This window comes from Fringilla coelebs (assembly GCF_963513975.1).
Source record: "Fringilla coelebs genome assembly, chromosome: 5".
In the NCBI taxonomy this organism is placed as follows: domain Eukaryota; kingdom Metazoa; phylum Chordata; class Aves; order Passeriformes; family Fringillidae; genus Fringilla; species Fringilla coelebs.
In genome coordinates, this window is record NC_140033.1 from 62353469 (window position 1) to 62380195 (window position 26727).

At 40.5% G+C, this 26727-nt stretch overlaps 1 protein-coding gene across 2 annotated transcripts in view; it reads right to left on the minus strand.

Annotated features, from left to right (window-relative positions):
* KIAA1549 overlaps nt 1-26727 on the minus strand; it is a 139499-nt gene that overhangs the window by 41758 nt on the left and 71014 nt on the right. For both annotated transcript variants that reach the window (XM_084206913.1, XM_084206914.1), the window contains exons 3-9: nt 25642-25730; nt 19768-19945; nt 18412-18539; nt 16809-16992; nt 10367-10426; nt 7677-7822; nt 1056-1233 (exon numbers count right to left, since the gene is read on the minus strand). In XM_084206913.1, coding sequence (XP_084063039.1) covers nt 1056-1233; nt 7677-7822; nt 10367-10426; nt 16809-16992; nt 18412-18539; nt 19768-19945; nt 25642-25730 — 963 coding nt within the window. The remainder of the gene's footprint in view (nt 1-1055; nt 1234-7676; nt 7823-10366; nt 10427-16808; nt 16993-18411; nt 18540-19767; nt 19946-25641; nt 25731-26727) is intronic.

Sequence of the window (26727 nt, forward strand, 5' to 3'; positions counted from 1 at the left end):
AAGCACAGAGTGAATGCAGTGAGGCTGGACTTAAGGACCCTGCTGCAACCCTTAGCTCAGAGAGGCAAAACAGCACAGCACAGCTCACTGCAAGGCTGCTGAAATTCATTTCCTCAGCAGTGTCAAAGCTGCAGCACCCCAAGAACAAAGCACTGCAACAGTGGACACTGTGCAGTGCCATAACCTGCCCTGCTAAAGCCACCCCTCCCATTTGCCTTTGCTGGCAGAGGTGTGGGGATGGCACAGGGCTTGGCAGTGGTGTAGGGATGGGACAGGGTTTGGCAGAGGTGTGTAGATGGCACAGGGCTTGGCAGCGGTGTGGATGGCACAGGGCTCTACAGTGGTGTAAATGGCACAGGGCTCTGCAGTGGTGTGGGGATGGCACAGGGCTTAGCAGTGGGGTGGGGATGGCACAGGGCTCTGCAGTGGTGTGGGGATGGCACAGGGCTCTGCAGTGGTGTGGGGATGGCACAGGGCTCGGCAGTGGCGTGGGGATGGCACAGGGCTCTGCAGTGGCGTGGGGATGGCACAGGGCTCTGCAGTGGGGTGGGGATGGCACAGGGCTCTGCAGTGGCGTGGGGATGGCACAGGGCTCTGCAATGGTGTGGATGGCACAGGGCTCTGCAGTGGGGTGGGGATGGGACAGGGCTCTGCAGTGGCGTGGGGATGGCACAGGGCTCTGCAGTGGTGTGGGGATGGGACAGGGCTCTGCAGTGGGGTGGGGATGGCACAGGGCTCTGCAGTGGGGTGGGGATGGCACAGGGCTCTGCAGTGGGGTGGGGATGGCACAGGGCTCTGCAGTGGTGTGGATGGCACAGGGCTTGGCAGAGGTGTGGGGATGGCACAGGGCTCTGCAGTGGTGTGGGGATGGCAGAGGGCTCTGCAGTGGGGTGGGGATGGCACAGGGCTCTGCAGTGGGGTGGGGATGGCACAGGGCTCTGCAGTGGTGGGGATGGCACAGGGCTCGGCAGTGGTGTGGGGATGGCACAGGGCTCTGCAGTGGGGTGGGGATGGCACAGGGCTCTGCAGTGGGGTGGGGATGGCACAGGGCTTACGCTCTGCAACGCTGCCCTCAATGCGGTACCCAAGGATGATTGCAGCCCGCTGGATGTCCACTCTGTTCATCAGGTCTGAGCACTTCAGAGCACTGAGTCTCTCCCCATCTTGGTCCTCCACAAAATAGATCAACTCCACAGGGTTATCAACACCAGCTAAGCGTGACACGTTCACAATCTGAAAAGAAATTGCAAAGCTTTTACATTTTAAGTTGTATTTATTTGGAGCTCCCATACATTTTGTCTTAAGAGTTCATACTCTCTCTCTCCTGTTTTAACTGACAGGAAAATTTCAAGGGAAGTGATCCCTTAAAAAATACATTTTTATGGTTAACCTTTCCTTCCCCTCCCCCCCAGTTGTATCATAAAAATGTACACATCTGATAAGTAAGAGAACACCTTTAACTATAAAGATGCCAACACTGTGTCACCCTGGAAGCCTCTACTGCCTTTGGCAATGGTTGGTTAGAAGGAGTGTGACTGCACTTTTCCCTTCTCTAAATACCTACTCTAACTTTGATTTGGTATTCATAACACACACACCTCTTTGCTCCAGTTTTTCTAAATGTTAAGCAGCTCCACAGGTGAATATTCTGTTAGCATCAAATAAAACTGTTTGCTCTGTTTCAACCTAAGCACTTGCACAACCACCTTCATCCTCCACAGCTCCCCTTGGCATCCACCTTTCTTCAGGAAGGAATGTATTGGATGCTGTGGGAAGGAATTCTTCCTACCTACATCTAAAGACATTAATAATCAAAAGAATGCATGCTATGAGGAAGCCCTGTAGATACTCTCTAACATCTACATTGCATATGAGAACCACATAACTTTGAATTCCTGTAAAATTACATCTTTTTATATAACAACTCTCTTTAACCATTTACCATGTAATGGGGAGCTCAAACTAGAATTAGGACAATAAACAGTAGGAGGTATTCTGTAGTGGTTTTTTTTTTAAAGAGTTTGAAGGGCTCTGGAAGGAATTGACATAAATAGAGCGACGTATTTTGCTTCCTTCAGAATTATCCTTCTGCTGTAAGGTACACATTTAATAAATTATCTCAGAAACTGCCCATAGGCCTAAAGTAAAGCAAACACACAAATGTTTGCATGTGAGGCTTACAAAAGCAAATCTTTATATTGTTTTCTTTCCTAGCTTCCAACTAAACAAATCATGTTGAAGGAAAAAAGTACAATTATTTCTATCTCAACAGGAATGGTGTTCTGGTTTTGGGGAACAGCAACATGTCCTAAAAAAACAATTCCCAGCAATGGTAACAGCAAGATGTATATTTAAAAATATATATATTAAAAAAAAAAAAAAAAAAAGAGGGGAGAAAAATGAAACAAGAGAAAGCACAATTGTCATAAAAATCTTCTAGGCCAAATCAAGTGAAAGCAAAAAGTAATGTTCAGTGTCAGCCATATTTGATTCAAGAAAGAGAATACCTACAAATAGAGCAGAAAAATGTGCAGATATCTGAAACACAGCAAGAGCTGCTAACAGGACCCATTAAATGATGCTGCTGCTCGCCTGAACGCCACTCCCTCTTCTACCAGCTAAGGGAAAACAAATCCCTGACTGAAGGTAACATAACAGCATCAATGAATGAGGTTTCAACACACATATTTGGCAGCAGTAAAGCTAAATCTGGCTTCATTGACCTCAAATATGCAATTGGTTAACAAATGCCCACAGCTTTGTATTATATTACATCTGCTTCAGGTGGGTTGCCACAGCCTGGTCTCAGTGCACAGAGCAGCAGAGTGTACAGACTGGTATCTGCTCCCAGCACTTCCCAAACAGAACCCAACTCACATGGAGGATAAGAGAGCTGAAAGACCATGTGGGACTGAAAATCAATGGGTTCTTTGTTTTAATTTTAGGAAGCCCCTCTGTGCATAGCCAGAGAATCAGAGAAAATGAGAAAATTCTTAAACTGAGCTGTTATATATTTTACAGCCTGTGAAGAATCCAAGGAGTATAATTAGGTGCGTTACACACATCAGGTCGTGGTTCCAAGCTGCCTGTGTGGGTCAATAAAGGAACTTCTCCACAGCTGCCTTTAGAAAAGGCAGAGGGTAAGAAGGACAAGATTTCAGTGCAAGGTGTCACAATGGTAACTGGACAAATTTTAACACAGAATTAAAAACAACAGCATTGGGCTCCCCATGCTGAGGAACAGGGATGAGTGAGAACAGTGAGAGTGGAGACAGGAAGAAGTAGGTGGAGGTATTTCAGCACAGTATAGAGAAGAGGGGAACAAGCACAAAAAAGTTCAGTGGAGGTGAAGGCTAGTGCTGATGAACTAAATTCACCACTTAAAGCTAAATTTTATCTGAAATAATTTCTTCTGAAAACACGATATTTTATGACTGCTCACACCATACACAGAGAGAAGCTTCACAGAGAGAAGCTGCAGACAAAATTTCAAAACCATGGGGAGATGGTTATGGATTTCTATTCTGGGAAAGCTGGTGACTAGCAGGGTAGTCTGGAAGCAGATACAAGACAATCAGACTTGTACATAAACCCAGTACCTGTAACAATAGCACTACCTACCTCAGTTTTCATCTAAATTTTACTGATTTTTGTAACTAGCCTCTGAGTTTGCTGTAACACAGGAAATGGCATACTGGGTGTGAACTCTTTTAAATCTGGTCATGGAATTGAGGTAGACAGTCACTGTGCCTGTTTGTTGCAGAGCTCCTGTATTCTAAGTTTTGTGACACATGGTTCCAAATTATACTCTTTGTGCAGCTTCAGACTGTTTTAGTCTGTGTCCTTGAGAATGATAAGAATGCAAGCAGAGACAAATACTATTTGCCAGGCATCCAGCAAAGCAGCTCACATGTAAGGAAGCATTTAAGCATTCTACATTTATACTTTGGCAGTGAGAGATGACACAGGGAGGGAAGAGATAGAAGAATTTTAAATGCAGGATGCAGAAAGTCAGGGAGGGGAAAAAAAGAAAAGACTAATTCAACTCCTGTGTACATAAATGATAGCATCTTTGTTGATACTAGATGTGCATTTAACCTCCACAGAGGAAAGGCTTAACTGTGTTCAGGTGTCAGTAAATTTAATTTAAAAAGTATTTTCAAGTGAATATCATAGGTCAGTGAACAGAGTTGCCTTGGTAACAAAATCGAGTTGGTAATTTCAGGCACGGAAATACAAGTGGTGGGGAAGCTTCCAAGGCATTCTCAGAGTCCTGGCCAGCCAGTGGGATGTCCTGGTCAGCAATCCCCACAGGAGCAAGGAAGCCCTGGTGAGCTGGGCTCAGGGGTCTGGAAGGCATGAGCACTACTGAGAAACAAGCAGGTATGAACACACAACCTCCAGTGCTCGGGCAGGAGGATGATGTCCCTTTCTTGCTTTCCTTCATCATACTGGGAAAAAATAATTGAAAAAGATCCTCTTTCTGTCTTATGAAGAGTAGGATTTTAGTGTCTGGGCAATTAATTCAAGCTGTACTGTGGTCAGCACACAGAGGGACAAGCAGGCTGTGAGCAACCTCACAAGAGGGGTCAGTTGCTGCCTGGCATGGCTGCTGGAGGGGCTAAAAGCCTCAGAGGAAAAGGTGAAGCAGCAGCAGTGCCCAAAGGCTTTATTTATAAACCTAAAAATTCACAGCAAGACAGGCTCTCCTCAGCCAGGAGAGACACACAAACAGTCAGCAGAAAAACACGAGAATGAATTTTTGCCTCAATGAAAAGCTCAGTTCAGTCACTGCATTCTCTCACAAGCTGTTACTCCTCACACACATTCCAACTAAAATGCTGCCTAGCATGTTCTTTAAATCAGAACATTCCTCTTTGTTTAATTTACTAGGATCAGCTTTTCATTTTCTATTAGGTTCAAAAGACCAAGCATGTTGAAATAAAGGAAAATTAATTTTTTTTATTAGCTCCTGCTGCATTTTTAAACTACAATTAAGCCCTCCAATTTCTAAACAAATGCAATGAGAATTATTAAAGTAAACTATAACATAATAAAATATATATTTTAGATATTAAAATATAAATATAGCACAGGTGTCTGCAGATGCAATGCAAGCCACAGCAAGCATGTGCCTTCAAATCTGCAGCAACAGAGGATGCACATTGAAAATATGTACGACCTACTCTGTGAAACATTAATACAACGTCACACAAAAATCGGCGGAACTATCAGAAGTACAACCACCATGGTGTGAGGATTCAGAGGGGGTTTTGTACATAATGGTTACAGACTTTTTTCTCTTTTTATCTTGGAGTGCCACCTGTTAACAGCACAGACAGCCAAACAGGAGGGGAAAGCCTACTATCTGGGTACCTTCCAAAGCTCTTCTTCAGAGTGCCCAGGTTTAAAATATAATTTTTAACATTCTTAGGTACTAACACATGCCTTTAGAAATGAAATCTAAACCTCAAAAGGTATCACTCTATTTCCTGAGCACGTGAAAGGAAACCTCTATGCCTGCAGTAACATTCACAAATAATTGCTTCACCTCTTGACCTGCAGTCCTGATTTTCCACAGAGCTTAGAAATGTCACATTTCAATACACTATAAATATATTTCACCTCAGGAAAAACTCTGGTCTAGAGGGTCACAAGGCAAGTGAAATGTGAGTCTAGTCTTTAATGGATTTATATACATGTTCTGTTAAAACTGTGCAACGCTTGCAGCTGGCAGCTTTTTTTATTTTCATTTCATTGTGTTCTACTATCATAGCAGTCACTGATTTGTGTGCAAGAAATATATATCTGGGAAAAATTGAATGTAAAGCACAGGAAACATTATTACCTCTCCCAGAAGATACAAACACCCTTCAAACACAGCTTATAAACTCGGCTATGAGGAACAGAATCAACAGCAGTAAAAGGTTTATGGCAGATGCCTATGGATAAGATCCTCAGCCAACAGGGGAACATCCTTGAAAGGAACCATCCTTCAGTCTGGAGCCCTCCACCAGGTGCATCACTGCAGCTGCCCACCACAGCCTCTCAGGCTGCCTCACCTGCCACCCACCTGAACATCCTGCCAAGGCAGCTACCAAGGAGCTGTGGCACCTGCAGGTACCTGCTGTTGTGAGCCAGGAAAGCAGGACCCAGCACACACACTTTGCTGCTAGGTTTCTCTTCAGCCTCTCTCCTTCCACATCTCCTTTGTTACAGCTCTAACCCTACCTGAAAGGGTGGGCTGGGAGCACCTGGAGAAGCCCTGTGATGGTAAGATGTGCTATTCTAATGAATAGAATCCTCTGCCCAAAGCCAGCAGTTGGCAGGCTCTTTGCACTAATTAAGTGGCATAAATGAGCAGCACTGCTGTCTGGAACATGAGTTGCAGACCTCATCTTATGTCCCAGTATGTAATACAAAGAAAAAAGCTGCATTTTCACTTTCCAAGATACCACTCCTTATCCAAAAAGGATGTGCCCATAATTTTGTGCATGAAAATATAAATTACCTGAGCTTTACTGTGCAAAGTCATAAAACTGTAATCTAAACATACACATTTTATAGGCTGTGGTATCTTCACTAGCAACATAAGGAATATTTGTTTAATTTATATGCAAAAGGAGGACAAAAGCATAATGAACAAAGAGCAATAAGAGGTGTTGGGAATAGGAGATCTGAAGCAGACACCTATTTGCAGCAATTCAAAGCTGTACAGAAGAAAAATAAAATAAAATCTCTATTACTGAAACAGATGTTTCTGAGACAGGAAAGCAGAAGTAAGAATATCCCAACATCTGGAAATTTAAGTGGTAGCAAAAACCATAGAATTAAATTAAATAAAGACAATAGGTCTGAAATGCAAAAAGGGCATCTGGGAGATAAACCAATTGTCAATGAATTAGCTGGAAAAGGTAATTTTTAAGAAGATGAGCCATTAAAAAAGTACTTTGGCTTTCAGATTGTTGAACTAACTAAAAAGAACACATAAGAATCTAAAACTTAAAATTAAATAGCCGAGTCTTCTTGGACTTTATGTGAATAAATCCACCTGTGACTCTAAAACTCTAAAGCAGCACTAGAACCCAGATAACAGAAGTTGCTATGTGTGCAAAATTTGGTATGATTAATCATTTTTACCTGAAATCCAACCCTGTGACCAGGAGTACTGTGACAAATAAGAAGTTAAGGGGTAGAATGTACTACTCTCTACTGCTGCACCAAGCCACACACAATTCTTTGTATTTCTACACCACTGCCAAAATATCACAGAGCTGTGAAGTGGCTGTCCCAGGAGATAAATGTTTTTCAGATGATCATCCTGTCTCCTTTTGCTAGGCGCCTCATGTAAGCCAAACAAGACAGAACATTTTTAAAATAAGACGTTGGTAAAACAATTTTCACTGCTGTTTCAAAGAAGCCATCAGAAATTTTTAGTAGGCACTTAATCAGTTATTTGCATTTATTATGTTTAGCTTAAAAGACATATGTGGTGCCTGAAAGAAGACCCATATTTTAAGTGCAAAACACAAGTATCACCAACTAGCTAAAGGTGACACATGCTTTTGAGTTACATCTCTCAACCCAAAACTGAACACTTTGTTAACACTCACGTTAACTAATTTAGTAATTTATTATCCCTTATTTGTCATCCTCTGTTTTTGAGCTCTTAATACCTGCACAATGTTGCTGCCTGCAAAGCTGGCCCGTCTCCAGATCCTGCCTCTGAGCAAAGCCTCGTTGAACAGGTGAGCGAGTTTCCGCTCCATCTCAGCCCGGAACACTTCCTCCTGAATTCGCTGGTCAACCACACCCAGGAGAACTGCATGGCACAGAAAGCAGCCCAAGAAAACAAATTCATTAGCAAAACTTCTCAGCTTCTTCTCCACAACTTCAATTACAAGCTTTGAGTTGCCCTGGCACAGTTCACGGATAACTTGAGAGCACCTGTATTTAAACGGGAATTCTGACCTGTTCAGGTGGAGGTTACTTGCTGGAAAAGGGACACATTTGCTTAATTTGGGGGAAAAAAATTCAGGGAGAGGATTTTTTTGGAACTTTAACCAGGCTAGACAGACCCAGGATAATAAGGAAACTATTTCAATTCTAAAAATGCAAAAAATCATGAGCATTCAATGAATTTTTAAAAACTGCTAAAAGAGAAAACTTAGTCTAAATCGTCTGCTTCAACTAATTGCAGTCAAATGTGTTGTGTTCAGAAGTGATACCGAGTTGGAGATGGGGAGGGCAAAAAAGTAGAGAAAAAGTAGAACAGCAGCACATGAATGAAGTTGTGCATTCAAGTGCAACTTCCCCAGATAAGATTAATAAGGATGCCAATCACAGCACAAAAAAATGGTTTGCAGCCCTGTTCACGTGGCAACCAGGTACCCTGGGTCACTGGGGCAGCTAATGCTGAGAGGAATCCCTGAAGGAAGATGAAGGAAAGGGTGGACTTTTACTAGCAAGATGGCATCCAGTTAGAGAGATGTGGGGTGAATGGAGCAGTAGTCATTCAAATGATCCAAATGAACAATCCTCCAGGACAGCAAACCAACTCACTGCTGACTGCATCAAATAAATTCAGTTTTAATTCTCCTCCACTTAAATACATGTATTGTTTAAAAGCCACTTTTTCTGTGTTTCTACATTTATTTTTTAAGTGTAGAGCTTAATAAAAAGCCACCAGTTGGATAAAATCAATTAAATATAATTTTAATTTTTAAGTTTTTTAAACCAAATTTATTAAAGTTACTTTTTCAATTTGAAGCTTTCACTGCAGATGTCAGAAAAAGGAAAAATTTCCATGATTTCTCACTGAGATCAACAGTATCTGTCTTCTAAATTCAATCACAGACTAAGTATCTCAGAATTAAATAGCAAAACAGACAGTGACCTAAGGCTATTATATACATCAAGCAGAAAACTGTTCTGGCCTGTGTATTGGATTTCAGTATCAATAAATTATGTTTAATAGCCTGAATTGTATTCTATAACAGAGGGAGAAAACTGTATATCCCAGCTTTTTATGACTACTGGGACACATGCACATATATCTGGGTAATTTGATATTAAAAAATCTTTACATGCATAGATTCTATCATTTTCACATGTCATGATTCATTACCCTTAAAATACAAAACACTGACTGAAAGCAATGACCCAGCCAAAGTCTACCAGCTCTTCCCAGAATCCTGCAAGAACTGAGACTACAAAAAATTCCTCTGCAGCAAAAAAAAAAAAAAAGAAAAGAAAAGAAAAGAATAAAAAAAAAGTTGCTGCAATCGGCTTTCAAAATCTTATAGGCAGAAGTTTATCAAAACCCAAGGGAATGTGATTTCAGAGCTGGAAGAACCCTTTTTTTACTGCAGGAGCTAAGGGAATTTTCAGCAGCAATGGACAAACCTAAGGCTGAGCAAGAGAAGGAGCAGGTGAAAAGCCAACACAAATCTCTAAGGCAGGATGCCACTGGTTATGAGACACACATAGGAGCTTCTCCTCATCAGTGAGCATTATCTGAAATTCTAAATCAATCTTCTCTGAAACAAACCACGTGGGCATCAGAAATTGAGGTGCAATTTTATTTCCTTAAAGAGTGAAGGAGTGTGAGGAGACAGGGAAACCTGGAAAAACCAGCAAGTCTATACAACAGGTGAACTAGAGGTGATTAAAAGTTGTAGGAAGACAAGAGTGCATCCAGTGGGGCACCTGCACCCTAAGAACAAGTTTGGTAGGCAAAGCCTCCTCACCGGTCAGGCTTAAAAACAGCAGGTAAGACCAAAAGGAGGGAGGCAAACTCAGCAGACTTTGAGCACCTAAACGTGACAGCTCAAGCACATCTGCAAATTACAGAATTAAACATTCAGAAGACTTTGGTGGGAGGGATCTTCTGTAAACGAATCAGAAGAGATCAATAAAATGTGATGCAACTCTTTTATGTACTCAGAATTCATCTATTTTCACTCTGTTTTATTCTGGGCATGTTTTGGTAGAAAGTGTCACACAAATAAAATTTTAATTTTCACTTAAAATAGGTACCTAAAAATCAATGTGGCATATTGACAACATGCAGAGTAGATACTTTATGCCTGACAGTCTGAGCTGTTTCACTAAGAATGAACTGCCTTATAGACAAAAAGTGCTTTGTGTGCATTATCAAGGAATTCAGTAGTTAATTCTAGACCAGGGATTTATATTTCCCAGATATTCCAGGTCACTGGGCCTTTGGTTTTAGAATTTATTCCGCTCAGACATGTTATTACCTCATAAAAATGCAGCACCCCTAAGCTATTGATAGTTATGCAGGCTAGTTATCCCACTACCAAAACTAATTGCACTTCTACTTACTCACAGAGACCATACATACCTGTTCTCACCCAGGAAGATTTCATCAACTGGGACACATTAAGCTTAGGATAATGAAAGGCTAAAGAAAAAAAAGAATGGAGGAAAAACATCCGTAAGAGCAGTTTTCTAAACAACATACACAAAACCAGAAGCCACTACATAATTTATACTGTCAGCAAGCATCTTATTTACACAGATGCATTTCTGCTCCTGAGGCAATGCAGACACAATGGCAAGGGAAGTGCTCCCAATGTACACTGCTGGGTTTGTCTCTAACAAAAAGAAGCTAAGTGAAACAGTCAGATTTATTACGTGAATGACTCCAAGCTGCTGCACCGAGGTCGTTGCTCCCAGGAATTCAAAAGCTCACTGTCTGAGCTGTGAGTCTTACTGAGCTAGCTGCAGGATCAGACTCTTGCTCAAAGGGCAGCGAGGCAACTCCTGAGCGTCTCAGGATGAAAATAAGACCTTCTCTGAGGCAGAAACTACAAGGAAACAAATGTAAAGCAGAGAACTAAACACATGATTTGTGCTCCAGACTTGTGCAGGGGGAAGCATTTAAAAAACCACCACCTTGATAATTAGTTTTTTTTACAAAACCCTCAAATAACTGCATGTAGAAACACTGCTGTAGACAAACCTCATGGCTTTTTTCTACTCGGCTTGGTGGCTCCAAGCTTTCCTAATTTCTCAATTTTTCAAAAAAAAGCTCTGCTCCAGAGGGAAATCCTTGCCCCAGTAAGGAAAACAGTCTATTTCTACTAACTTCAGTATAGATAAGATTTTTCCCAAGGTTTCCACTGGAGAGCAGTAAAGACATGTTGGGAAAGAAGTGAAGATGGGGGCTGGGCCAACAGTTTCCTCAAGGGAAGTCTTAAGCTTCACTGAGGCAATAAGGAAAAGGAATGGTCTTAACTTTCTCAAAATATTTAATCCAGATGCAGTTTGCTAAGCATTATACAAAGGTTAATTTTTAAAGCATTTCATGAACAGAAAGAATGCAGCACATAACAATTAAATGACCTGGCTCATGCTGGATCAATTTAGAATAAAGATGTCTACAGTTGTGGACTAGTTTGCCACTACTCCAGGTTTTAGGGAAGTAGAAAATTGAAGTTTTTCTAATCTAATGATGCAAGAATTTGTAGACAAGCCATTGTCTGTCAGTGTACCAAAAATCTAATTCTTTTGCCCATTAAAAAGCTTAGGAATTTTCTGGTTAAGGTAAAAGCAAAAGAATCATTAGTTACATTTTACCTTTTATTTTCATGGATTTAAAACTAACTCCTATTGCAAGAAAAAAAGAAGAGAAAATTTGGTTATTCCACCTTTATTTCAGTAATAGCACCACCAGCTTCAAGATGACCACCTGGCTGGTACTCTGTGACTTACTGTTCAGAAGGGTGTTGGAACATGGTCCTTTTTTTCTGAACAGGAAACACTGGCCCTCTATGCAAGTGATCACGATGCATTAAATTTCCAAAACTCTCAGACAAGCAAAAAAGCACCTCAGAGTCCATTTAAACACACCCATTTATTTTTAGCATCCTGCTACTCAATTCTTCTGATTGTAGCTTTTAGATTGAAATTCCATTTACTCTAGTCATGCAATTGTTTACTTCAATTTAGAAATGGAAGCTGAACAAAAAAAGCATAAACTGAACTGAAAACTGATTCTGTTGTTTTCCAATGCATGGAAAGAGCACGATAAGGAAATCAAAAACCTTCCAGTGACCATAATGCTTTGAACTCCTAGAAATTGTCAGTTTTTTCTTCTTTAACCCAAAATCGTGTTTTGCTTCAATACTTACTGTGCTCTTCACACTTTTTCTAATTAGTACTTGAAAATGATTTAATTCATGCAAATTGCTGGGTGACTATTCATTTAAACTTTCCACAGAATTAATGCAACTTAAAAATAAATCAACTTGAGCAGAAAATCTTGACATTGAAAAGGAAGATGCGCTGTGATCATTGCCAACTAAGACTAGGTTCTAAAACCTGACAATGAATGCTGAAAATTGCCAGAAGTCAACAAATCCAGGTTCTAATTCTTATACCACAGGTCACTCCAGTGTCTCACGGACACACAGACCTTGGGCTCATCTGGAGTCTCAGCACTGCGTTAAGATCAAATTTGCAAGATTTCTGATATCCTCTGGAACTAGCAATTATCAACAACACTGACTGATTGTTATTCTGAGGGGGAAGCTGGATAGACAAAATGCAATTATTAGCTAGATTGCAGCTGGTCTGCTAATGACTCTGGATGCATTAATGAAGTAGATGCTGGCATCATCAGAAGATGCTAACAGGCAGCCCTGGAGCACCATACTGTGTAACAGCATCAATTTGGTGCTGAATGAAAAGGGAAAGGGTCACCTGCTCACCCAGGGACCTACTGACAGCAGTCTAAAGCACACCACTCAGGCAGTGTGGCCGCTGCCAGATGTTCTAAGAATCTCTGACTCTGTCCTACAGATGTGTGGGACCATGCAGGGTAGAGCTGGTGTCATGCTGATTGTTCTTATTTCGGATCAATGGAGAACAGTAGCAGAAAGCATGGACGGAAGGCAGCATTTGAAATGAGAAGGCATTAAATGAAAAGTAAGATTCCATGCAGATACTGGGGTGTGGGCAATAGCAACACATTTTGTCTGTTTAAAACCTGATCTAAAATCCATTCAGAAAAAATTGCCAAATATTTCTGCAGTCCTTGGACCACATCATACAATTTTATATTTATCCTACTGGCCTTGCAACATCTCCATGACAGCCAAAATAAATGACATGCATCAAAGTGCTACTTAGAACTGAAAAATTAGCAAGTCCCAAGGCAACTCTACTTAAAGTCTTAAGAAAAAGAAAAAGCTATATTCAGGGTAAGTTCATGAAGGCAAATATTGCCATCTACTCCACAACTTGCCTTTACCTGTCCTCCAAGAAATCTGCTAGCCATAAAGAGATACCAAATATATAGTTTCCTGTTATTTTTAATGAACTAACACCCAAACCCTGTGATCAGACTTGGTTTTCTTTCTGCTGACTCATGCCCATCTAACCAATTTACACTCTCAAACATGAGCGGTAAGGTGGATAGTGAAAAATAAGAATAAGAAAGGTGTAAATTGGACACTTGACTAGAAACATGTTGCTCAAGTCACCTACAAGTCTTGTGAGGAAAGAAGAAAGCCTGGAAGTTTCCAGGTTTTGCCATTTTCACAGCCCTATTCCTGTAAAGAACAGTCCACATTTGCCAAACAACCTTCACTCCTGATCCTGACTCTATGTGAGTGGGGAAAAAACTGACAAAGAATTCCTGGTGTTAACAATGTACTGCACAGGGACAAACCACACAGTTAAAACCATAAACAGGACACAGCATTTATGTGAATAAAAACCATGAGAGGACAGTGTGTGAAAGGCAATGCAAAGTGAACAAGTGGCAAGGAGCAAATACACTCTTTGGAACAAGGCTCATATTTGGGACATTGATGTCAAGGTCTCACTTAACAATGTAGAGATACACAAGTAGCTTTTCTTGGGTATGATCAACTTCAACCCCCAAGGCTGGGGGTTGAGCCTTGGCACTCAGCTCACCCAAAAATAATTTCTTCAGATGCAGCTACAAAACTTACAAGATCACGCACAGAATCCTTAAGGGAAAAAGAAAAGCCAACACCAAGAGTATGAATTGTTAGCAGGCCTGACAAACTAGGGCACAAATGCCACAGAACAGTACGGCATGGAACATTTCATGTTTACATATGAACACTAACATACATAGACGGTTTACATGTAAATATCCAACATTCCTAGGAAAAAAAAATCACACTGAAAGCAAAGGTTTGCATATTAATTGGCACAGACCAAAGCAGCTATATCAATCTAAGGTGTTGTAACACCTTCCCTGCTACAGCTGCTCTGTAGAGTTCAGAGCCTAGAAAACAAAACCAAAAACATTTAGGCATCTCCTTGCTAAAGCACCTTTGAGGATCTGGCTGTTGGTCACCCTCAACAATCTGTTGAATAAGATGTTTCAGGAAGTATCTGCCCAATGCTGCTGAGCCTTTGGACAGGATTTTTGGCTCTGAATCTGAAGATCTAAAACCCTTAGGCTCAAAATCCAGTCAAAGCAGCAGTGTAAAAAACTGTAAGAACAGCTAAAATAACTGGCTGTGGTCGTCTCGGTGATAACAGTCTGAACTACATTAATCATTTCTGTGCTTGCTGACAGAAGGACTGACAACTCTAGTAATCTGAGAAACTGTTCCCACTTTGCCAACTTACCAAATAGCACCAGAGCTGGTATTCCAGAAGAGTGCCTGTTAAAGCACTACTGTGACCAAACTAGACCAGTTCAAACCCAAATGTGCTGTCCTTCAATGGGCTCAATCTACAGTAAATGTGAGTTCCTCTAACAGCAAGCAAGTCAAATGCTGAGAAGATGCTCCTTAATTTAGGACACCTTATCTGCCAAATCCTCACGTTTTCTACATTGCAATCTTTGGGAAGATCTCATAGTTCATAAAAATCCTGAGCTCTCCACTCATCCTACTTTACTTTGTTTTGCAATTGACATGTAAGTGACCACAGGGCTCCCTCCGCTGGCACCATCCCCAGCGCCAGACACTGTACACATGCAGGCAACAAACACAGGGACAGCTCCTGACATAAGCATTAAAGTAATTTCAAATTTCCTAAGTACTATCAGGAAAGGAAAACAGAATCACAGAACTGTTTGGTTTGGAAGGGACCTTAGAGGTCATCTAGTTCCAAGCCCAAGGAGAACCATGTACATTCATCTTTAATGGGAATGTCTTCCCCCTATGACCAGCCTTTCATTCAGGCTACACCAGCCTTGGTAGAAATTCTGTTATCACTTAATTGCACTGTAGTTGCATTGCACAATCCAGAAGATGGATTCTCAGCAAGGGGCAACCTGCAAATGCACTACAAATATAACTTCAGAATATGTGGACAAAACTAAAAGCTTTAAGAGCCAATGTAGGCTCTTACATCACAGGAAAAAAAGCATGGCTCAACACAAAAAATATTACCAGAGACTAAAAGCTACCTAAACTCCAGCTCAAATGCATAAAAGAGAGGACACAGAGTAAAGAGAGGTGTCTTTCAAGCAATCAAGGCGAGAGTAACATTTTATTTGCATTCAGTGACCAATAAAGACCATAACTCACCATGTGAGATGTTCTGGGACTTCCAAGACAAAAAGAAATCCTAGTCATCTATGGACAGGGATTCTCAAGACTTGGTCCTGGCTCCACTAAATAGACCTACCACTGCACAGAGCTCACACTCTATGTGAGACCAAACGAGAACAGAAACGCCTAACAGCAATGTGTCAACAACCTCATACATCTTTTAATTGATTATGGGGGTAGAGGGATCAAAAATGCTGAAAACATTAAATTAAAAGCTTCAAAAAATCAGTATGTTTAGAGTGCATCCAGTAAATGGGGAAGTATCCTGGGCAATCATCTTACCTAGATGGAAAGCTGCTAAGGAGAGCAACTTTTCTGTCGACAGTGACTCTTTATAGCATTTTCACTGACATACACAGCTGCATAATGAACACCAGCTACTATTAGACCTGATTTTCCACTAAATGTTTAACTATATTGTAAAACTCCCCGTGTCAGATGTTATGCATCTCTACAGCTCACAGAAACAACTCTGAAAATTAAAAAGCATGGTGAGATAGGAGAAATGGGGAATTAATGGACTGAGTCAGTGACACCCACCAGCAGGAAAAGGCAAGTACTATTCTCCCATGATCTTGCTTATGTTCCTGAGTCATCTGAAAAATCTAACCAAACATAAGTTGTCAAGGCCAAGTGTTACACAAGCTCTGTTATGCAGGCAATTCCCACTCATTTACTTTTAGGATGATGGTGGCATTAAAGAAAAGACTTGCCATGCAAACGTACATAAAAAGTGAGAAAGGTAATACTTTAAAACATAACAGACTGCATAGACAAATTAATTCAGACTATATGGGCAAATATCAACTTATGTAGCCAAGTGTCCCAGGAGTTTCTAGAAGTCAGAGACACAGTTCTAGAAGTCAGAGACACAGCTGAAAGCACTGAACCCTCCTGAGAATTACCAAAGGCCTCTCTAGACATAAGCACAGAAGCACACCTTGGACTGCACCTCACAGCAATACTGATCTAAGTGATATTCTTATTTTTAGATCTGGACTAAGACCAATGAACTGATGAAGCCAGGTTAAGCACAAGTGACTGATGACAAAACCAGCAAGATGCTGTAACACCAAAATATGAGCAGAAAGAGGCACAGACTTGCCCTGCAGAACTCATGATTCAAGCTGGGTAATTGAAGCTGCATTATCGCTTTTGCAAGAAATCATTTTAAAATTGTACACAGGGAAAATACTGGACAGAAGTATTTTGCAGTATTGGATAGCAGCAAATACTCACGTTCAGCAATCTGCTGCACAGGGAAGCCCAGATAGAAGCTGAATTCCACCACGGACAGGTTTCTGAGCTGCTCGCTGACTTCGGAGCCATTCAGAAAACCGTACCTGTCTCGGATGGCAAAAACAACGCTCACAGGGCCCTGTCGGAACGCCACCCCAGGCCTGCTCAGGGTTATATTCAGTATCTGAAAAGACAGCATTGAAGCAGGGTCAGCAAAATCAAATCACTGCCATTTCCATCCCTTCCTTGACAGATTTTTTTTTTTCCTCTTATATGAAGAGGGGGGCAATTCACATCAAGACAGAGGAACATCTGTTCCAGATTGGTTCAGCCAGCTGAGTCTCAGAAGAGGCAAAGTTACATGCGAATTCCTCTTCAAAGAGTCATCCTTTAAGGTCAATCAAAATCTGGAATGATCTATCTGACAGCTACAGCCCAGAAAATGATGAGAAAAAACCACCTAGGAAGACAGACAGCAAAATAAATCTAGTTGTAAATAAGTCTTAGATGAATGCCAAACTGCATGGAACAGAAGAAAGGGCCTGATTATGGCAAAAAAAGTTCTGAAACGGGATGTTCTCTTGGTAAAAATCTCCTGCACCATGCATACCCAAACCCACCAGTTTTTAAAGTCTTTTTGTGGCACCAATATACACAGCAACTGCATTCATGTAGATAAACCTCCTCCAAAAAATAAGAAGTATTTAAAAGAGGTTGGCTAAGCTCACAGTCCAAGAAATTGTTTTGCATGTTCTGTCCTCAGTCTATGCACTGGGTTTGAAGTTCTGAGCACTCTTCTATATGTACTACATAGTACTTTAGGTACTCTAAAATTTGTCATTTTTCTTCCTGAATTTATTTTAGGGTACAACAGATGGGAATTTATGTTGTCAGTTAAACAACATAATAAAATTTTTACTGAGTTTGGTATTACAAAAATGTTAGATTAAATTTAAGAATTCAAACAGAAGAGGGAGTTGATCTCATTAAATTGAATTACTGACTTTCCAGGGAGCTTGAAGCTCTGCTGTGTGATTCAGGGCTCTGCACATGTGCAATGCCTTTCATGTGTGAAGTTCCAGCAACAGCTGTCACAGACATCATATACTGTAAGAATTTCTAGACCTCAGAAGCAACTAGCATGTTAGCTCACATGATTGCAGGGTCATGTAACTCCTATATTCCCTAACAGGGTCTCCAGCATGGCAATGAGAGCTGAAAGCTTTCTTCCAACAAAAACTTTTTAACCACACCTTAGTCTTTTATAGTAAACTATGATGGGAGTGACTCTGGTAAGGGCTGGAAGAGTTTTTGTTTGAGAAATTATAAACCCTATCATATTCAATAATGCTTTTGGATATAAACCATCACCTTGGATAATTTTTTCAAAAAGCTTGTAAAAGCTTGTAACATGTTGTGCCATATTATTTTTTTAGGGGGAAGAACCCAACTGACTTCATGACAAAGCCTCACAGCTCTACATGACCTAGACTGCAAATGACAGCCAGAGAATACCTAACTGATTTAATGTCTGGATGAAACACAGGACAAGCAAAGGTGAGGGAGGAAAAGGGACACACACAAAACATGCTCATCCTCTCACCTGCACAGTGAAGTTGTAGGAGTCCTGGTGTTTGTTCACCTCTAGGAATGCCATTGTCAGCCCTCTCTCAATGCGCTGGCTAAAGGTGCAGAATCCAATATCCACATTTCGAGGTACAAACTGAAGCACTGAAAGCAAAGGGCAATTATTCCTACAGAAAAGTACTTCCATGAGAGAGAACAAAACAACAGAATTCACAGGGCTATCATTTTCTTCTTTCACGAAGCTCAGGACACATTCAGTGAAACACCAGATGAAAATACATTAAAAATACATTTTGTGTTGCTGCAGAAAATTCTCTACTCATGAAGATTGGTTGCAGCAGTAATTAGATCTCTGTTAAATTTAGATACAGACATCTTTAAGTTCAGTTAAGAGAGAAAGAAAGAGCAAAAGGTAAAAAGCGTGAGTGTAGAGGAATGTGATCAGGTACACAGACCTTAACTACATGCACGTCTGTGGATTTCCACATACAGCCTTACCCAAAGAAATGCTACAGTTAGCTTACAGATGCTAACAGCAATGTTATACAAGGTTCAAACCCAAAAAACACACCTCCTGTCTGTCTATATAACCATGTTAAGCAATGGAAAAAGACATCACACCTGCATAGCTGAACTGATGTCTTGCCATACAATTATTAACACAGCACAAACAACACACAAAGCGTGTCTGAACAAAAGTACCAGGCTGACATTTATTAACTCTGCTTGTATGCTCAGTTCCTGTCACTACCTCATTACACAGCCAACCAACCAGGCAAGCAGCTTTATCACGCAAACAGGGCCCAAAGAAGATTTTAAATGACAACACTGACTTTCAAAATCTATTACATGGGTACTATTTTGCTTTAAATTATTAGCAGTCAAACTTTGCATGAACTGCTGCAATACAGCATCATGGAAAGCTGAATACTACAGAAAAAATCCTCCTGCTCATGTTATACATGAGCAAACAATCCTCCTGCTCACCAATTCTCCTACATCACAACAACACAAAAGGCAGCTTTTAACATAAGTTTAATCTAAAATTGACACAAGCATTACGAAGTAGCTGTACTGTGATTTTATGAATAAATGTTTCACAGATTTTTTTTCTCTTCTCACCTTGAGAAGCAAGAGAAAGAGCAGAACTATTTTGCAATGTACCAAAAAAAATCCTGAAAAAAACAAAGTGATGGGGTTAACTGTTTACAATTTACCACCTCTCTGCAATGGACCTGTCAATTATGTCATTAACAAAAAGAATTAGGATTCCCAGTAGAACAGAGGGTTTTGACTCGAGCTTGCATTGCAAGTGAAGAAGTGTGAATCAATAGGAAGCTACCTTTTCCCCTCTGTGTCAGGAGGAACTCACCTGTCTGAACCTGGAATCTGTTGTCTGGCACAGTGAAAGAAGGGTGCAGTGAGAGGATGATGGGGGCCTCCCCACGAAGAAGACTGCTGTTCACAAGCACATTTATGACAGCTATTGCCGTGTAAACAAAGGGACCAGATGTCACCAAGAAAGCAAATTTGGGGGAAATTTTATAAACCTACAAAAAAAGAAAAAATCAGAAATTAGGAAAACCCAAGCATGTCACTGTTAAATCTGTCAACATTTTAGAGCTACACGGTCTCATGCAGTTCAAAGCCACCTCACTGAGAGGCAGGAAAATGCAGTTGTTATGTTTCAAAGAGCAGCAGAAGCACAAACACAAGTGCTGCACCTTGCAGCCTCTGCTCCAGTGCATCAGAGGCAACTCCCCTGTGCCAGGTGCACCTACTGGAATCTCTTCAGCACATCACACTCAGCACTTCTTGATTTATTCCATTCCCACATATAAGCACTCCCCCTTGCCTACATTCCCCTGGTGTACATAACATTTCCCATCCAAAATTCCTGTTTACTTACTGAACTGCTTGCATAGCTTCTGCATTTCAGTCATACACCACATACTGAATGCATCCTATGCCATTCACATGTGGCACACAAGGAGCAAAATACACATAACCAATGCTCTTTAGACATAATTTTCACACTCAAGAAAACTTTCTTCCAGGGAACACTTCTATCTGCTTGTTTCAACACAGTTACCACATTACAATTCTCCTCTTCCAATTCATGTCCTGACTTTGAGTCTTCTTAAAAACCCTGAGGAGCCTTAAACATCATGTAAAAGAAATGAGATTGCAAGTTAAATATAAACCCTGAACCATGCAGACAGTCTTATCCATCATTTCTCAGCCACCTAAGTAGAACAAACGGAAGGGTTTTATTTATTTAAACATATTGCAGTGTCTTCCCTCCTTCAGAGAAACTCTCTCAACATTAAGAACACCTGTTTCCCCACCATTACTTTCTTCCTTCCTGGTCTACTCCCCCAGTTTGCTTTATTTGCCTGTGGCAGTCACACTTCAAAAGTATTTTGGGATATCCAACACGATGGCGTCACAGATAAATAACGTAAGGCAGAGACCCAGAGTTTCTGATAAATGTGCACCTATTCACTGAAGGGATGCTAGCACCTTGCAGATGCCATGCTGGTGAAGGGATGTGTTAGACCCTTCAGCTTCAGGAACAGCCTTATAGAAAACCACTTAAATTGCGACCCACATATTCCTTTTGGGTATTTCTGCTGTAGTGTAAAGTGATGGCAACTGCTGTTGAGATGAGACAGCAAGCAGCTCTTTCCTGTCTTCTAAAATGCCTGCATTTCAGAGAGCTCATCTTCATCAGAAGAAACTACCTCAGCAGCAGAAGGAAATGAGAAAAATAATCTATGCTGCTCATTATGCCTTTCTTCTTTCTTAGCCCACAAATATATGCAACATCCAACTTTTATTTTAAATGGATTTAGATCCATAAAACTCAAATTTGTTTGATATGAATAATGTGCACAGCTCCTTTCAGTTCCTCTTATCTGAAATTTTATTCTTTTATCTCATGATGAAATAATCTCTGCAGCTTCAGTTTGTCAAACAGAAACAGCAGTTAAAAATGAGTAACACATGCCAAAAGAAAGTTGCCCATTACTTGCAAATGAGACTACTTAAAAGGCAAGAAAAAGAGGAATTAGAATTACAAATCTCAGTGACAATTTGCTGGTGATTTCTGAAGCAGTATATGCTGAGGAAGAGAGGCTTACTGCAGCCAGCATATACTTATGCACTGGAGTTGGGTATTTCAGACACAAAATCAAGCCTCTGTAACCAACTGAGCTGCCTCCATCTCTGACTGGCTGTGCTGCCCCACAGACAACCAGGAAAGCAGCCCTGGAATTAACTTTTTCAGCTCAACACCTAACACTGGTTCCCTTCTGTGCTTCACTGCATCAGAAGAGCAACAGCAACTCCAGAATGGACATCCAAAATAAAAATCCACTTATAACAGCAATTTTGAGGTAGGCAGATTAGAACCACTACAAGTCAAAACAATAGCTATTTCTGCTTGAGATATTGAAGGGTTGTCCAGAATTAGATCTCTTCAGCCTAATCCATATGACACAAAGAATAGCCCCATGACAGCCTGATGCTGTCTAATTCAAGCTAATTCACAGAGAAGCCTACAAAGTTATCAAGGATAGATGGGCACAGCTCATGACTCTGGAATCATGATTCATGAATGAGAATAGCTGCTCTTGGCACAGCTCTAATGGTTCACAAACCCAGCCATCCATCCAACTCTCTCTTGGAAGTTTCACCTCCACTGCTAGGACAGCTGGATGCCAACAAATTAGGTGGCTGAGCCATCGCATTTTAGAGTGTCGCTATTAAAGTACACAAGCATTGATTTCTTATATTAAAATGTGCAAGTATTTTAACTTTCACACCTTGGGCCAGAAAGCCAGAAAAGCACACAAAGCTCCATGTGCAGTTTGGAGCTATCCCCGCTGCAAAAGCAGAAACCTTCAGCAGAAGCAGAGAACTCTTACAGCACCTAGAGTTAAGCTATCCCTGCTCCCAAGTGCAATGACTGACCCCACTCTGCTGTTCCCAGGACACAATCGAGCTCATTCCAATCTACCCTCGCAAGAGAGAGCACATCCAGCACAGAGAGTTTTTAAGACTCAGTTTACTAAGGCTAGAAGTGTATTTAGAAAAAACATGACTGTATATCTTTTCTTTGTCCCTTATGATGGTTCCTAAGCATTTGTTATTGATTATTGTCTGCTAAAATACTTGACCAGATGCACCTTTGCCACAACCTAACCCATGCCTACACTCCACTGTATTATGCTGTGTAAACATCTGGCAGAATGCATCAACAACTGATTTTCTCACCACCACCTTATTAAGAATCCTATAAAGAGTCTGTAGAGGGGGTTTAACTTCCTGAAGACGGACTACAAAGGCTCACAGATATTACACATAAAATAAAGCTTCTGCTTCTAGGCACATTAGGATCTTGAGGCAACAGTTCTCACTGGTTTTGCACACCTCTACAGTACCCCCACAACTTCAGCAGTGGTGAAGCAGAGATGAAGCCAGTGCAAGCCCACAAGGTGGCATCTTTGAAAGAAGCATTTACCTGGCAATGACCTGAACTCCACACTTTGGAGTTCCCTGATTTGGGATTATAGGAACTGGTAGGTTAAGGACACACCACCAAACCCACATTAAATACAACAACAAAGTCGCTAAGGTAAGAATGCCAGACACGTGATAAAATTTCCAAGCACAAATGAGGCTGGCAAAAACCCTTCTCCTGCTGGCATGAACTTAATGGCACCAGGGGTCCGGGCAGTGAGTCACTGCCAACACTATTTTATTTCACACCCCAGTGCAAGTCAAGTCGAGAGAACATTGTCTAACAGATCCTACCCAAGTGTCATCAGCTTTACATTACAGAGTGCTGACTAAAATTACTCTTACTCAGACAATGGGGTCTTATTCTTTTGCAGATACAATATGTTGAAACCAACTAGAAAAAACTTTGAAATTTTTGGTTATTCTCACTTTGCTGTAAGGACTTTTCTGGGGAAAAAAGTGACAGAAGTTTTTTTCATTTGGCAGGATCCTGCCTCCTCTTTTTTCCACTTCAGCAACTCACAATGTTTGAAACAATAAAGTAGCAGAGACCAAAGTTTCAACTGAAAAAGTTGAGGGCAAAAAATGCTTTAATCCTCCTTTCACTGCTAAACTTGCTTCGTATTTAAAGTGAGCAGCAGTTATAGCCGTCACTGCCCTGGATTTTATTTTTAAAGCTTTCATTACTCCAAGGTTAAACTTAACTGGACTGTCTCCTGATTTACTGTACATTACATCACAGCGAGGGAACATCTGTGAGCTGTAATAAGAGACACAATAAAAAAGCAGCTTAGAGAAGTGCACTGCTTTACCATAACTTGCAAACACACACATGGTTTCTAGGTACTTTCAACTAACAAAAATCAGGTCTGTTTGATTACTTAAGTTTAGCAAGATGGGGAAATTCTGTTTAAAATACTGCATTACATCACCACTCAACACACTGCTATTACAGACAGCTCTTTTTCAAACCAACAGTTTTGTTAGTATTCCACAGTTAGAGGTGAAAACATATTTGCTAGTGATTATTTTTAGTGCAAAACCCATATGATAGCAGCATTCTAGAATAAGGAAAACTGATTCAGCAAAGATGTCTTTCCTTTAGATAAAAAAGATTTTCCAAAGGATGAAGCTAGACTAGCTGCATTATTTATAAAAACAGTAACTTCTGAGAAGCCTTACGACTTCTTAGAAGCTTTCCCCCTATTGAGAGCTTTACAAGGCAGTAGTAGGCATGAAAGGCAGGAAATTAAAGGGAAAAATATAAAGTGAGATATCAAATGCTTGTTCCAATTAACCTTCAAATATTAAGTAACAGATTTTGTCCTACTGCTGTTAATAGTAGGAACCTAAGTGCTTCCATATTAGTGTGTAAGGTCACTGAAAATTAGGTGTGTTTCTATCATTATGAACATCTGACTTCTTCCTGACTATTCCAGTTTGCACAAACTGACGGTATAATTTACAAACCAGAAGAAAAATCTCTTATATATTAAAAAAAAATCTAAGTAGCTCATGAGCAGGTGTTGCTAAAAGGACAAACTACCCATAATTTACAGAGGCAGCTCACTGTAGCTGAAGTTTGGCAGGAATTTATAACACTCCTATCTTGACTGAGTGGTAGAGATGTACATCCTCAAACATCAGACAGGAATTGTTTAATTACTGAGTCCAGTGATCATGGGAGAAGCCAAAATTAAAGGCACCAAGAAATTCTGTGCACAGAGAAATGCAAGTTATGTTCAATGAACTGCTACTTGAGTTAACTACAGAACAAAAATGAGATCACTGACTCAGAAAAGAGTCATCATCTGGTACTGGGCTGTGATAACTAGATGAATACAGACATGCAAAACTGCAAGTGCAGCTGAAAGTCATCTACACCAATAACTCTACTGAAGTATTTCCTCACCACTGCAGGATCTGATTACACAACAAAGGTACCCCCAAACTACCCCTACATCTTTTCCTCTCAGAGGGTTTGAGACAGAGGTGGGGAACAGAGCCTTTAACCCTTATTTCAACTAGACAACCACTTGGAAGTTAGAAAACAATACTGAAATCTTGTTCAAAGATAATTCCTTGAATACCAAAGCAGGGAAAACTTTCAGAAAGCCCCAAGAGTACAGCTACTCCTGTGAGGGGAGTAAGGACAGGAGTTACACCTACCTGAAGGCTTAGAAATAACATCTTACTATTGCCCACCTGATTTTTTCCCCCTTTTTCATCTGCCAAATCAGACATTTAGGATTCCACCACCTCCCCTGCAAGTGTTGATGGTCTCACTTAAAACAGAAAGTAGCAGAAGGCTGTGCAGAAGGTTTCATTTTGTTTAAAGTGCCAAGTATGTAATCAGCTAGCAGAACAAACAGACCTGTTTAACAGGTATTTTAAAAGGTAAAAGTTCTTCAGTTTCAATTCACCAGGCAAAGCAGGTGAGCAGTAGATTCTGGACATGGCTTCCTCACCTCTAGCAAAACCAAGAAAGGTCTGTCTTAGAAAATGATGGCATTCTAAAAGTAAAAAAGTTGATGTCATGTTTACATTAAAAAAAAAACCAAACAAAAAAAACACCCAGAACATGATCAACGTTTAACTTAAAATAAAGCTCTCTCGGATACAGTATCTATGGACTGTCTGAATTACTGTTTTAGCTTCTGAACTAAACCCCTACTCTATTGCATTGACCAAAGAGTACTTATACACACTTCATACCACTTACCTCCAGCTCTACTGATCTCCTGAACTGAACTCTGAGCACTTCTCTGATGGATTCACTGACATTTCGTAGAACAGCTCTTCGGGCCAGTACTAGAAATTAACGTCAGCCAGAAAATACCTTTTAGTTTAATCTCTTAGGTTTTTATTCAAAGCTGCATTTTCAACTGGGCAGTGCATGAAAAAGCAGGTAGTGAGATCAGTTGCATCAAACAGGTAAGATGAACAAAAAAGACAGGGGTGAGGGTGTGACTGTATCCTAAAAAGTGACTGTAAAGTTTAAGGAACTGTAAGTTTATTTTCTCTTGTTTTGTTTTTCCACAGCTAATGTCTTCAGCATTTTGATAAAAGAACTTTTGAAGAGCCACTGAGGCATTCAAATGGGAAAGTAGCAGCATATTTGGTCTGACTTGTGAGTGAGTTCACTGTCACAACACAGTTAAAAGTTTTGTAGGCAACACATGGAATACAGATAAGGTCAGAAAAAAGCCACAGAAAATATGCATCTAGTTTTCTCTTAAATAAAAAGTAAGTAAACATGACATTAATTAATGAAAGGGATATCCACAGAGTAAGAAAGAGCTTTAAAATCTCCACATCCCAATAGATGTCATGTCTGTTATAGTCACACTTGACACTGTGACTGTGGGTTAAGCAAACAACTGGAAAGCGTTGTGTTATCATCCTGCATTTACTTGCCATCAATAACTTGCCTACAAAAGTACTCAAATTACATTTAAAAAAAGTCTTCCTCAACACAAGCATAGCTAGATCACCTACATATCTGGAGGATGAGATTATGGTCATTCTGCTTTATTTCTTGCAACTAAGTCTTGAGAGTAAAAAATATTGCTCAGCACAAAAATGCGGCACTTCTGCAGCTGCCCTGGATTAGTTTGCTGGCACTGTTTTGTTAACAAGCTAGGAAGAGGCAGCAAAATACCAGAAAAGCAAACACATATGCTAAGACAATTAATTAATTTTGAAACACACTAATGTCACTTTTTCTGGTTACAAACACACCAAATCCAGTTGAAAGTAAGTATGGGAGGAGGTAAGATACAAACATAAGCTAGTAAGGTGAAATTAT